The sequence below is a fragment of the Anopheles gambiae genome, chromosome 3 (genome assembly GCF_943734735.2).
Source record: "Anopheles gambiae chromosome 3, idAnoGambNW_F1_1, whole genome shotgun sequence".
Classification (NCBI taxonomy): Eukaryota; Metazoa; Arthropoda; class Insecta; order Diptera; family Culicidae; genus Anopheles; species Anopheles gambiae.
In genome coordinates this window covers 8,518,280-8,532,639 of record NC_064602.1, presented here as the reverse complement: position 1 = coordinate 8,532,639, position 14,360 = coordinate 8,518,280, and the positions used below count along the sequence as shown (strand labels likewise).

General features: G+C 48.3%; 3 protein-coding genes across 3 annotated transcripts; 2 read left to right on the top strand and 1 right to left on the bottom strand.

Moving 5' to 3' along the window:
• Positions 1–1,791: 1,791 nt before the first annotated feature.
• LOC5668296 (programmed cell death protein 10) lies at positions 1,792–4,824 on the bottom strand. Its single transcript, XM_001688955.2, has 5 exons — positions 4,416–4,824; positions 3,560–3,737; positions 3,335–3,467; positions 2,804–2,968; positions 1,792–2,709 (listed from the first exon to the last, which is right to left on the bottom strand). The coding sequence occupies exons 1-5, from the start codon at positions 4,488–4,490 to the stop codon at positions 2,625–2,627; spliced, it is 636 nt and encodes a 211-aa protein (XP_001689007.1). The 5' UTR covers positions 4,491–4,824; the 3' UTR covers positions 1,792–2,624.
• A 687-nt stretch (positions 4,825–5,511) lies between these two features.
• LOC5668295 (WD repeat-containing protein 55 homolog) lies at positions 5,512–7,492 on the top strand. The gene is made up of 3 exons (XM_001688956.2): positions 5,512–5,652; positions 5,737–6,687; positions 6,757–7,492. Coding segments are annotated over exons 1-3 (1,455 nt in total). The 5' UTR covers positions 5,512–5,650; the 3' UTR covers positions 7,259–7,492.
• A 94-nt stretch (positions 7,493–7,586) lies between these two features.
• Positions 7,587–10,245, top strand: LOC5668294 (beta-1,4-galactosyltransferase 2). The gene has a single exon (XM_001688957.2). It carries the CDS (start codon positions 8,375–8,377, stop codon positions 9,326–9,328), a length of 954 nt encoding a protein of 317 aa, XP_001689009.2. The 5' UTR covers positions 7,587–8,374; the 3' UTR covers positions 9,329–10,245.
• The last annotated feature ends 4,115 nt before the right edge of the window (positions 10,246–14,360 follow it).

Below are 14,360 nucleotides of genomic sequence, written 5' to 3'. Positions count from 1 at the left end.
GACACTGAATCATCTCCATGAGTGTACGGTGGTGAAGCAACTCAAACGCCCGGTTTAGCTTTAAAGTTTGTGGAGGGAAGGGAGGGTGAGGAATTAGGAAATTGATTGGACAAGATTTTAATCTCTCAAACCATTCGTCCCTGGTGGATGGATTATAACAGGAGAAGGGATTTTTAGTTACATCGACCGAAACCTACACTGCTCGGGAGGTTGAAGAAGGGTACGGTTAACCTTAATAGGGTAAAATGCTGCGTGAGCGCTGGACGATGGGATGGAGCCTCCTGTAAGGCAGCAAAAACAATGAGTTGAACATTCTCCACCCCCAGACACACCTTCTTCAAAATTTGGGACGATGGGGTGTATCGGATATCTAGCGGCATGGGAAGATATCGATATGATGAACTTTAGATGATGCGCAGTTATTGGCGTGTTTTCTTTTCCCTATCAACGGAATTGCCTTATCTAGGCAGGGAAGTTTTTCACGCTGGGAACTAATTAACAACTTTTCCATCGATCGGGTCCGCACACAAAAATGGTGAATGTATAATTCAAATCAATCCACAGGCCCCAGATGGAGGATAAGCTTCGTGTTTTTCGCTACACTTTTTCGCAATGAAATTCCGTAGAAAAATCCCAATTAATTTCAAGCTGTGTTGCCCCCCCCCCCCCCTCTTCAATCGAGCTTGAGTGGGTCCTTGATGTTGTACCTACCGTACCGTGCAGTTGCTGACACACACTCATTAACATTGGGCTTTTTCTCTGGAGCTCATGTTCTACATTCCTCCAAAAGGAAGCAACTATGTTTGCACGGAATGGAATTCCTCTTAGGAGATAATGTTTGTTAACGCTCTTCTCGTTGCTTGTATGATGTTCTCTATTGTATCCCACACATACACACTCTACAGTTGGTTCTTTATGTTCGCGCATGTACAGTTTCCCTTGCAACATTCCGACACAATTCCACTCGATAGCGCCTTCAATTGGCGCCTACGCGCGTACGGCTTTCCCCGGGCGCAAAAGCTCTTCAGTTCATTTTCCTCACCGCTGACTGCTGCCTGGGACACACGACGGAAGGACGATAAAATGGATACTTTCCCAAAAGGCGCTCTCCCACGTGGAGCTAGCTAAGGTTGGCATAACCAACCAACACACAACCTCCGCTGGGATGATCCCCACGCGTCATCACTCGGCGAATGGCAGAAAGAGGGCGTGTGCTGTTGTTATTTTTTTCACTGTCTAAAACATGCGGGACAGCCCAGGGAATGACTTTTAAAATTGCTAAGAAATATTATGCTTTGTGGGAGCATTTTCAAAACATTAATCTATTTTGTTGGATGCACCGTTGTTCTTGCGTAAGATCAACACTCCGGTTTGACCTTTTAGCTGTTATTTTGCACGTTTTTTTTTCTCTCGGTTAAAATGTACCAGGAACGAAGGACAAATTGTGTTCCATGCACAAGCAATAATGAAGAACCAACGCTTCTCATTACTTCACTCGCTGCACTGAATCCCCAGCACTGGCCCGTGGAGGTGTCGAGGGTGGTCTCAAGTGGGATCTTAAGAGTCAGAAGGAAGTCCACTAGCCTAATGGTTGGCATTTTATCAAGCGTGTACACTTTCGCCGCTTTTCCAAGCTAGTCGAGCGCATTTCCACCATTTTACACGCTTCATTTAGCGCTGTAGCACTGCCCGAGGGAATAATCTAATTAATATGCTGGTCCACGGGACAGAAAGGGGCAACGGTTCGTCGTGCTTCGGTTAAACAGAACAAACCCACTCGACGACGACGGCCTGTGTAAAACTATAGCTGTGTATGGATTTTTATTAATATTTTTGCTTCACACGGCTCCACGCGGTTCGTTCTTCCTGTTTTATAGTAAAAAGAAATAATAACGTTATCATAGGATTTGTTTTAATATAATCGCGCTATCTTCTTCTCTTTCTTCTTCTTCTTCTAGTCGGCAACATTTCAAAGTAGTTGTATGGGAGTGTGTGTGTGTATATATAGACGATTTCTTGTTGAACCTTGATAGCCTTTTTCTCTAATACAATGCTGCATTCCGCACTCTTCCCTTCTTTCTTCTATTTCTGTCTCTTCCTATAGTGTTCTTGTTTGCTCTAACAGTCCTTTCTGCTTCTCCCATGTGTCTGTGTGTGGAGAGAGAATAATATTAATTATAATAATTGTAATAATAATCCTAATCCTTCCTTCCATCCCTTCACTAAAGTCTCTCTCATCATTATAAATTGCTTCGCCTTCTTGCTTTAGCACAAACGGTTGCACCATCCAATATACCTGTTAGTGGCTGTTCCTCCCTCCACTACAGAAAATGTAAATATTCGTATCAATTTCCAACTCCAGCGCCAGTTCTATCTTGCGTTGCGACCTTCCTGCTAGTCTTAAGAAACGTGCCGCATATTAAAATGGGGGAACAACGATCGCTAGAAACAGGCCCTACCCTATTCTGTGTAGTACTGATTCTGATGCATTGAACGGACGCCGCCGTTGGGGAAATAGACTTAACAGAAAACAATACAAAAAAAGAGAAAACAAAGTAACAAAACTTCTCTATCATTAAATACTCATGATTTTGCTTCCCAGCCCTTTGACGACCGTCATCGCACTACTCGCACTTATTCTTCACCGTTATCATAATCTGATTCGTTTGGTGTATCAGGTACAGGGCACTTACGAATACGGCATTAGCCCTGGGGGAGAGAGAGAGATAGAGAAAATGACACGAAAGAGTTCTTAGAATTACAGTAAACAACATCGAAAATACAATACATTTACGATACTTACTCTCCCTCCTTAAAGTACTCCTTTAGGGTGGTGCTAAACTTTTTGGAATACTTGACAAACTCCTTCTTCCGCTGCTCCACCGCCTGTTTGCCGGACGAGCCCGGTATAAAGCCGACCACTTCGTTAACCGCATCGAGCAGCTTTTTGATGGCACTGGCTATTTCTCTGGTGAAGGCAAAAATTAATAACAGAAGAATGCGTTACTCACGCTGCGTATCGAGCGATAATTCGGGGTAAAATCCTGGTTTTAATTAATAATGGATGGAGTGATTGCGAGCATATCTCAATACACAATTGAGGAAAGAGCATATGTGGGGAAAATATTAATTGCCATGCAGATACCGTCCAATTATACATGCACAATCAAACAAACGGTGCACATTTGTGCTACAGGAAATGAGATGCAGTTCGTAGAAGTCTTGCTGGATTTTTCGTAAAAAAGCGAATTCATCACGAAAAAGAATTGATGTGTATTGTGTGCGCGTGTTTAATTAAAAAACGCAAAACCTCGCGTCCTTCTTTTTTGCTTACTTTATCGTTTCCAGGAACGTTTTCCTATCAGCGATCTCGTCCGGGATGCGGCTCAGGATTCGCTTCAGTGCGGCCGACTTTTTGTTCAGCTCCTGGAATGCATCCTCCGTCCGGTTGAGCCGATATTCAATCACTGCAACGAAAAAAAAACAAGCAGGACAAACACGTGTGATTACAAAGGAGCATTGCGAACGGTCTTACGTACAGCGAGTGTAAATAACTTACAGTCCGTGTCTGTGGCCGCACCCTGCAGTCTGAGGATGCTTTCGTTCATGTTCACGTTGATGTCACCCTTCTTGATGATGCCCATCACCAGATCGTACGTCAGCCCCGGGTGGCTCTGTTCCGCCTTGGTCAGCGCGGCCCGGAGCGTCTGCGAAGCGACCACATCGCGCCGTTCCAGCTGCAACGGAATGGTAAATGAAATAGAAAGAAGGAGAGAGAGAGGATGAGAAATCGTTCGTTATGCAATGGAGGAATGGGAAATTGGTGGCAGCATTCGATTTGAGGCATTTGCCAAACAGCAGCCCCATTTAACGGCCACCCATAAATCGAGCTAGCAAATGGCAAACAGCACACGACCGATCGTCGTTTAATGTCACCACCTGTTTCCACATCCTGCGGTGACGGAAATGCCACCGGCGGGAGGTGTGGTACTTTCCACCTCGAAGCAAAGTAAACACAGACGCACACCCGCCTCTACGCTCGCTTGGCTTCATGGCGCACTCTGTAATCATTCGATTAGCGCTGTGAAAAGTGAATCGTAAACACCACATCCTGGTAATGAGCAACCTGTCTGTGTGTGTGTCGTATGAGGAAGTTGGAAGCCCCATAAGCAACGCCGTGCAGGAAGTGGGAAAAAAGTGGTTTATGCAAAAAGGTTCGCACATTAAACGCGACCAGCCTTCGCTCTCTCGGCCTGCCAAGCCCCCCATAGAAGGACACACGCACACGGGCGCTAAAAAACAAGAAAGACGACTTTCCCTGCCGTACCATGTTTCACCCCTTTTCGGGACATGACCGGGCAGTGGGGCGAGGGGCTAGATTAGCGCGGTGGTGTGATGAAGCTTTTTGCCATTACCTGGGACAATATCGGTCGTATCAGAATCGGCAGCACCAGAGAGGTTACGACGGGCGCATCATCTCCCATTGTCATCGCTTGCCAACACTCCTCCTGCTCGTGGCGAAAGGTGTGGGTGGTGGTGTTTGCCTGGGAGGAGGAACTGCTGGGTTGTTGTTTCGATTGCTTTTGGAAGGTTTGTGCCTTTATCAGCTTCAAGCAAAACACTCACACGGACGCTACACTTGTTATCGGAATGCGGAATGCAATGAATCACCACCCTTTATCACCGCCACCACCCCCACTGAACTACGCACAATAGTTTCGCGATAAAACACAGTCACGGAAATCGAGATCAGCTCCCCCCCTCTAGCACACTCTACACGACGACGACGACGACGACCTCCACAAGCGGACCTCTGCCAGTCAGCAGTTGTTGGCTCATTTGGACGGTGTTTGCTTTGGCAAAGAAGCACGCGACACTTTCCCAAGCCGTGCACGTTTTTCGCGTAACTGAACTGATTGGAAATTTGCGCAAAGACGCTTTACTTTGATATTTGCTGTGTGAATTATTGCGCTGGCGAATATTGTGTTGCCTGTGCAGCAACTCTTTAGTGGAGCAACAAAAAACACGAAATAAAACCACTTCACGTAAATATTTTTTGTCGTTTCTCTGAAGAAGGTGGAGGGGGAGGAGCAGGTGAGCTTGTTGACGTTTGACGTGTCAATATTGGGTAGAACAGATGTGTAGAACAGTGGGGCGGTTTGTATAACTCGAAATGTTTCGTTGAAAACAGATTTTTACATCTCGATTTTTGGATTTTTAATACCTGTTTCTGGTCGCATAGAATTCACAGAGCCAAAAACATACTTAAATTATGCACAACAATTGATCACTTTTATCCATTTTTCTCAAAATCTTAAAAAATAATATTTCACCGTTGTTCGTAATATTTCCCTTGTGTGAAATATTTCACCGTTGTTCGAAATTTTCGTCCGAGTGGCATCGACCACTGTGCTTGTGTCAAGATAAAAGAAAAAAAAAAACAACAGGTATCGAAAGCACTGTCATAACAAAAGTTTGCCCTCCGCGGAATGTGTGCCGCGCTTGCACGTTGATAAAGAAAAACAGAAAATGCGTAGCAGCCATTACGGGGGCTGTTATTGAGCGCAATCAAAAGCATTCAGTTTCTCCGTGAATTCTCCGTTTTGTGTTTAGCAGTTGCCTAATTTTGTGTGTGCCTCCACGCGGTGGAATGTAAGTGCTAAAGGGGGAAGGAAGGGGCTACGATCGTACGAAAGCTCCCCTAACCTACAATTACAATGTTTTGGTTGTTTGCAGGAGGAATTTTCAATCGCCCTACTTCCGTGATTCAGACGACAGCGAAGAAGAGGAAGAAATCGATCTCGCACCGTACATTTTGGCAGTGCGCCCCGACGAGCTCGAGGGGCTGGTAGAGTATCTGTCCGAGGGGGAAGACGTATCCGCGCCGGCCGAATCGTTCGACATGCCAAACGCCGACGAGAGCAGCGACAGCGATGACACGTACGAGGTGGAGGATGACAGCCAGATGTCCGACTCAAGCCTAGACTCGGACTCGGACGGGCAGGCGGAGGAAGATGCGGCAAACGGCAACAAGCCCGGAGCGGCACAGGCGTCCACCTCGAACGGCGAGGGCACGGCGGAGGAAGCGCCCGCCCGCCGTGTGATTGACGATTACGACGAGGACATGGAGGAGGACGAGGTGATAAAGGCGATCATCTCGGAGATCAAGAAACCACGCTCGAAGCCGCCAGACATCCAGACGGAGGACTTTGTGGTGGATCTGTCGTTCCATCCGTGCGAGGACATACTGGCGGTTGGTACGTCGGTGGGCGATGTGCTGATGTACCGGTACGCGAACGACGCGAACGTGCTGGCGGCCACGCACGAGCTGCACACGAAAGCGATCCGCTGCGTGGAGTTCGTGCCCGATGGGAAGTCACTCATCTCGACCGGACGCGAGCGGTCGATCGTGGTGATGGATGCGGAGACGGGCAAATTCAAGCGCTTCTGGGAATCGGCCCACGACGAGCCGGTCTACTCGATGACGGTGCTCGGGGAGCATCTGTTTGCGACGGGGGATGACGATGGTGAGGTTAAGCTGTGGGATGTGCGTGAGCGGAATGCAGTGTTTTCGCTCCGTCCGGTGGAGGACTTTGTGTCGTCTCTGCTGGCGAACCAGCATCAGCAAAAGTACCTTCTGCTGACGAGTGGAGACGGTTTGCTCACGACAATTAACATTGCGCAACGGTAAGCCAGATCGCGCGAAAACAGCAAGCATTTTTAAACATTTATCCTACTTTTCCCCATTTTTTGTAGCAAAATGTACGTCCAATCAGAACCGTACGAGGAGGAGCTCAACTGCATGGGAATGTTCAAGCGCGAAAGCAAGCTGGTGGTGGGCACGTCCAAGGGCAATTACTACACCTACAACTGGGGCCAGTTTGCGTACCACTGCGACGCATTTACCGGGCCGTCGGCGAGCGCCAACCGCATGGTACCGATCACGGAGCAGATTGCCGTCATGGCGGGCGAGGACGGCATCCTCCGGGCGATGCACATGGTGCCGGGGCGGGTGCTCGGCATCGTCGGGCAGCACTCGATGGCGGTGGACACGCTGGACATTAGCGGGAGCGGCGAGCTGATCGCGTCCAGCTCGCACGACAACGATGTGCGCTTCTGGAATGTGAAGTACTTCGAGGACTTTGACGGCATCAAGTACAACAGCAAGCCGGACAAGCGCATGCTGAGGCACAATCTGCCCTCGTCGCAGCGCACCAATGCGAAGGATTTCTTCGCCGGGCTGGGCGACGATGAGTAGCGGCCACGCGGGGCAGACGTAGCGTGACAAGCACAGGGAAGGCAGGGGGAGAAAGTTCTTTATTTTACATTAAGGTAATATTTTGTGTAATAACGTTTTGCGTACTAAAAGCCAGCCCGAAAGGGCCCGTGTTACGCGTTTGCGGATCGGAATTGTGGTACGGAATCAGGAGATAAAATGCGATAAAAATTGTTAAGCGATGAAAATAAAAATGTATTTTACCTTACTCCACAACACGCGGCCAGTGGAAATCTCACTTCAAACGCTCAACTGGCGGGCGTAAACGCAAGCTGTCAAAACGACCGAGACAGCTTCCCCTTTTGGTTGTTTGTTTTGATCCCCGGCAAAGTGGGGGTTGTTTTCCCTGCAGTAGTACACACACAGAGGCACACGCTGAGAACGGCACGGCACGTGAATATTGGCCAGAGGACGAAAGAAAAGCGGTGGAAAACTGGTCCCCCTCCATCTCGTGCACACGCCACTGAAACAAAGCAACGCAGAAACAATAGTGGGAAGTGTGGTGGTGTTTACGCGGTCCGTGCAATCACCAAGTGTGCCAACATAGCCGGCTTGGAAAAACCAGGACGACGACACCGCCGCACACACTCCGCGTGCTGTTGTGGGTAGCGCAATAATCATCGTCGCCATCATCATCATCACCGCCGTTCGGGTTTTTCGGGGAACGAAGCGCATGCTGTCGGTGCCGCGGTGGTTGTGTTGTTGTTCTTCTTGCCAGTTTTTCGGCACCGCACACCGCAACGAGCATGCAAAAGTGCACCTGCACTCGCGCTCGCGTGTCAATCCAGTGCAATCGAACCGTTCGACGCATTTAGTAGTGCCGTCCCGCTTCGCCGTCACCCTGTCTGGGTCGTCCAAGTAGTTGGACCTTCTTGTCCCTTCTGTCCCTCACTACGTGCTCATTTTCCTCACTTTCCTTTACTAAGTTGCCGTTTTCCTCCCATCTCTCTTTCTCTCTGTCTCTCCCCACCCCCATCGAACCGGTCACGAAAGTGTGCTGCAGTGGGACATCTAATTATCTGATACGACAAAAAAAGGGTCTCTCTCTCTCTCTTTGAAGTGAAAAAGGTGGCCATAAAGCGACTGATTTACCGCACCATGATAACGTTCCGGCTGTCGAACAGCGTTTACGCGTACGTGGGCTACCTGCTGCTGATGGTGTACTTCCTGTGGCCGGGCCGCTTCGCCAGCCTGTACGAGTACATCGAGGGCGAAAACATCTACGATCAGCTGATACGCAAGACGACGAAAAACATCTCGCTGATGCGTAACGGGTTGCGGTGCGACTACAGTGAAGTCATCGAGGAGAACCTGTCCCTCTACCGGCCCCCCTACACCGAGGACATCATCAACAACAATGTGCGGCTGGGCGGGGAGTACTATCCGGAGGATTGCCTGCCGAGCTTCAGCACGGCCATTATCGTGCCGTACCGGCAGCGCGAACGGCAGCTCAACCAGTTCCTCATCTACATGCACAACTATCTGCGGAGGCAGCGCATTCACTACCGCATCTTCGTCATCGAGCAGTACGACCCGAAACCGTTCAATCGGGCGAAGCTGTTCAACATTGGCGCAATGATTGCGATCGGATTCGACTACCCGTGCCTGGTGCTGCACGACGTCGACCTGATGCCGATGAATCTGGGCCATCTGTACGCGTGCTCGCGCAAACCGCGCCACATGTGCTCGAGCCTGGACGAGTTCCGGTACAATCTGCCCTACCGGGGCCTGTTCGGCGGGGCGGTAGCGATCGAGTCGAGCGTGTACCTCAACGTCAACGGCATGTCGAACATGTTCAGCGGCTGGGGCGGCGAGGATGACGATCTGTACGGGCGGCTGCAGAACAAGCAGATTGAAATCTGTCGCTTCAGCCCAACGTACAGCCAGTACTCGATGCTGAAGCACCGGAAGGAAACGCCGAACAAGGACCGGGTAGCGTTTCTCCGGAACGGCAAGCAGCGCTACCACACGGACGGGTTGAACTCGCTCGTCTACAAGCAGGTCGGCTTCAAGCTGCACAACCTCTTCACGCACGTGCTGGTGGAAACTTAAGTTAGGGAAGGGAACAGTGAAGGTTAAGAGTTAGGAAGGATTGTTTTTGGTGACAGTTGGAGGTTTTTGCGGGAAATTCTCGTTCACTGCTTCTACTACTAGTTCCGTTTCCCGTAGGTGTTCAGTTGCATTCCCTAGCCGCGATAGGACACAAATGCATGCACAACGATGTATTATTTAGTGTTTAGTGAATTTAGCGAAGCTTTATTAGTTGTTTCAAGGTTTTAAACAGTCCGTTCGTTTGTTTTTCTACATTTAATCGCTTATTACGATAGTGCAGATCGAGGGAGAAGTAAGCTAATATTGCCTTAATAACGACAAAAAAAAGAACGACATTAAGCAGCGCATAATGTTGGATCGCAAACGTTTTACAATTAATTCACGCGCTACTATTAGCTCCCAAAGGAAGCAGAGCAGGGGATTAAATAAGCAATACCAAAAAAAAGGGAAGAAGAAATGGAAGCTAACATTATTAAATGCTCCTAAGCGAACAAGCGCAATTACAAAACACGTGGTGTGTGTGTGGTTCGATGGGCAAATCGAAGAGCACGTGTTTCGTTGAGTTTTTCCAAAATAGCAACACACACACATACACACCGTTTGTGCTAGCAAATTACGAGCGCGACTAGAGATAGAGAACTTTTTCCTATTTATTAATACACCCCTTCCCAGTAGGGTAGCGCACTAGGGCGAGCTAGGGCGAAAGTTACTAGAAATTAAACAAACAAACAAAACAAAAAAAAACGTAAGAAAAATCAAACAAAAAATACAACCTTAAAAATGCATAGTTTGTAAGTAGGTACACAGTTTTACAAATTCCAATTGAAGAAGCAAAAGAGAACAAAAGCAAAACACCTTAAAAGAGCATATAGACTCTTACCCCCCAATACACACACCAAAAAAAAAGAAAAACAAAATGCGAAAAAAAGAGTAAATGGTAGTGACCCTTCTCTTATCCCCGTTTTTTTGCACTCATTAGCAAAAGCACGACAAAAAGTGAAACATTACAACAACAAATTTTGCTGCGTGATATATGAACAAAACAAAAAGGTGGGGGAAAACAAACATTCAAAGGTGCAAGATTTTTAGGATCGCAATTAAGTTATAACTATTTCGAAATTACCGTACCGTAAAACTAAGCAGCGAGCAAAATAAGGGGAGTGCAGAAGAAAGAAAAAAAGGGGGGGGGGGGCTGTTAGAAATTTAATTGCAGTTTTTAGACTCGTACTTAGCAAAAGAAACAAAAAAACCAAACTCAATAAATCAAATTCTACTTAATTAATGAAATTTTTGTTTGGTTTGTGTGAAAAGTAACGAAAGGACTTGAAAAGCAAAGAGAACAATTCTAGCTGACAGTGGTGCCCTCTAACGGTCGTTCTTTTAAACTCATCACGTGTTCGTTTAGCGCACCGGCCTGTTTTCCCCTCGATCAAGTTAGCACCGACGGGTTGGCTTGAGTACGCGTGCTCATTACGCCAGTCTTCAAACGCCAGTCTCGCATGCGCTCCACACTCAACTGGATAAGCGACGTGATAAAGTGTCAAATTCTAAACATAGCCAAACCACCCCCCCCCCCCCTCCCCTTCCCTTCATAGCGTTCCATTATTCTTTATCGTTAATGTGAGCGGCATTTCCTTACCCCTTTTGCGCCGAAATGATGTAGTGACGAATTATCCAGTGGAGAGCGGCTGGTACGCAGCAGCAGCACACGCGCGCGCAACCATTTCGTGCCCATTTTGGCCCACCCGTCCGGACCCGCGATCTCATAAATCACGCGAGCATCGCGAGCAGTGTTGTTCCGCTTTCCTTCCGTGGACTTCGAGCCTCCGTGACGGGACGCGAGGTGTTTGATGCCACCACCACCACCATCCCTCACGATAGATGGAAAAGCAACTCCTTCTTGGATGCGCACTTTTTCTCCATAATTCACTGCACGGCCGCTAAAGCGCAACCATGTGTGTGTGCGCGAGCGTGTGTCGTGTGCGCGTAATCGACGCGCCAGACACGTTTCCGCACTTTTCCGCGTGCGCGTGAGTGCACGCCCGATCGGGGAGTAGTAGTTGGAGCGCGCGCTTTTCCCCCTCGAACCCGATAGGATGCATGGCAATAGCGATGGCGTGAATTATCGCACTCGGGGTAATTAATTTTTATTAATCGTTTTCCAGTTAGCGCCGTGATTTATGCATCGTGCGGGCTCGTGTGTGTGTGTGTCTGTGTTTGGACGCGCTGACCTCGTGTTCTTCCCTTTTTTTACCTTCACGCTTGCTGAGGATGAGTTGAAGAAGTCGAAGCAGATGAAGAGAGAGCTACCGAACGCTGATGAGCCTGAGCATGATCATTAGAACGAAGAATGAGATCCACTCACTCGAAAGGAAGAACTCCCAACATCGTGAGAAAGTCATCCTTCGTGAGGTGAAGCTAATTATCCGTTTCATTACAGTACATCACTCTCCCCAACACTCTTTCGAGTTAATGAGTAAAAGAGCTCCGAGAGCAGCAAGTTTGTTGCTTGTGCAACAAATCAATCTCTGTCCAGTAGGGATTTGCTCACATACGGCAAGGTGCACAGGACCTCATCATCACCATCTCAGAGTCTGGCCAACGCCTTCCATAAGCGCGTGAGCGCTATTATCCGGTGAATTATTAGTTTGTGATTGATTGAACAAAAAAAAATAAAAAACACACACACATGCACCCCTCCGGAGTTGATTTAAATAGTTCCAGTTCCATTGTCCCCTTTCGTTGGCTCCAACACACCCTGGCCCCCTTGCGGGAGATTATGTCGTTTGTGTGCAATCATTTGAAAATTTTATGGCAATCAGATTACTTGCCATTTGCTTTGGTCGCAAACACACAAACGTGCTGCAACTGCACAACATGCACAGATATATGAGCGGGAGGTTTTTGCAATTGAATGCTCACAACTGGAACGACGCTTTATACCTCACCTCACGGCGTAGACAACTTTATTACGGCTGGTCAAGAGCGCTGCCGGGAGGAGTGTTCAGGAGTTGTGGTCAGTTTGTGCGAGAATTATGATGGCGAAATGTCAGTGCGTTGAGAGTTCCTATCAAACTTTTACCACCCCGAAAACAAATGGACAAAGAAATGGCTGGACCTATGTTATAGCTCTCACTGTCTCTGTCTCTCCTATCTCCTCCTAGCAGAGTGCTGGAGCATTCAATGTGGGGCACACATTTGCTTCGAAGGGCAACCTCATCGGCCAGTGTTCTGAACTCCAACGCCCACAGAATCAGACACAGAACTGACCGTCTGGTCCAGGGTGCTTGTCCAGGGTGCTGTCATGCCAATGGCTCGCGACTGAGTGAGACTTCCACACACACCTCCTCTCGATTCCTCATAAATTTCTGAGCGAAAACAGTTCCCCACAGCGTGAAAGTCCACCCGAGGAACCTTTTCGTGCGACGTTTTTTGGGCGGATCTTGCGGGAAGAGAGTAGGGCGTCTTGGAAAGCTGTTCCTCCAGATTACTGATCTGGATGTATGGAACGGGTGTGACATCGCGTACACCAGGACACACGCTCCGGGCCAGACAACAATGAACTGACGAGATCTCTACTTCTACTGCTTCTGGTGGTGGTGCTGCTGCTGCTGGTATCGCAGACACAACACCGAGGGCATATTACTATTGTACCGTGTTTATTGTTACGGTTACGATCTTGTTTATTTGTTAATTTATTTATGAAGAAACTTCCTCTCTATGTACATGGAACGTTCCGGCTCAGTGCAAAGCAAGATTGGACTGGGCTGGGTTACGCTCAGGTGAGGTGGACAAGAACGGGCCCAAGATAGCTGCTTGATTGCTGCTACTGTGGCGCTAGAAATAAACTCCATACTTTAGTAGCACCTATGTTAATCGAAGTTCGAGCACACGGATGTTGATTCTTGTCCGGTTTGCCGCACCGGATATCTCCATTCCCTTACCCCATGTGTCATCAAACCGACGGGTTCGGGTTCTGAGCTGGCTACATGGCTTGAATACATCTAATTTAAAATCCAACTTGTCTCGTGGCTACGATCATGGGGACGTCCAGACGAAAGGAAATGGATTCAATGGCGTAGTAGTGTAACACACGCACGTACGCTACGCTACGCTCCATTGACAACTCATCCGGTGACCTGGAGCAAATGTGAATGGAGATCGAGTACCGAATCCGGCATGTTGGAAGCGATCGAAGGATGCTGCATACATTTGCACGATCGAGTGCTACTTTTGGTTACAAAATTATGCACAACCTTTCTGCATTCGTCAGAAGGTCTGATCATCTGCCACCTTTTAATAGCAGCTCGTTCGATTGCAAACGTCCAAGTATCCACATCGAACAAGTACACTTTGGCGTATTGAATTAAAGCCCCTGTTTTCGAACGAATGGCCAAGGCGGCAAAATGTCACATTGAATTAATTTCGCCATCATCATCATCATTGTTGTTGAACGTCTATTGCCCGGCGGCTCGAATTTCATTATCACTATCTGGCGCAGTCATTCTAGACATCTTGGAAGGTTCTATTGACTTTGCCTCCCATTGACCAGGTGCAAAGTGCGATCGTACTCGCCCTAGCTGGGCGCGTTAGTCATTGTGCGGTGCACCGGCCGCCAGAGAGCGAACGAACCTTCAAAACCGTCGCGATGCGTAGGCGATCGTCGATCGAGTGATCGAGAACGGGTGGTTTTATTATTATTTCACCCCTCCCCTCCCCGCCCCCCTTCCCACCCAGAAAGTAGAAGGTTTTATTGTGAGTGTAAGAATAAACAGCCAGTGGAGAAACAATGCTCCATCTGTCAAATGCCCCCGGAGGTACAAACTGGAATGGCGCCGCACCTATCGGAACCCGATCACCTGTTAGGTTCCAGTCGGAGGTTTCAGTCGATTCGTTTGGGAGGAATATTCAATAAGTGCAAAAATTAATAAAGCACCAATCATGCAATCCATGCAAGCGGGCTGGATTACGGAGAAGCCACGGGGAAAGATCGGCTACATCGCGATCATCTAGAGCGATTTGCATTTGCAGT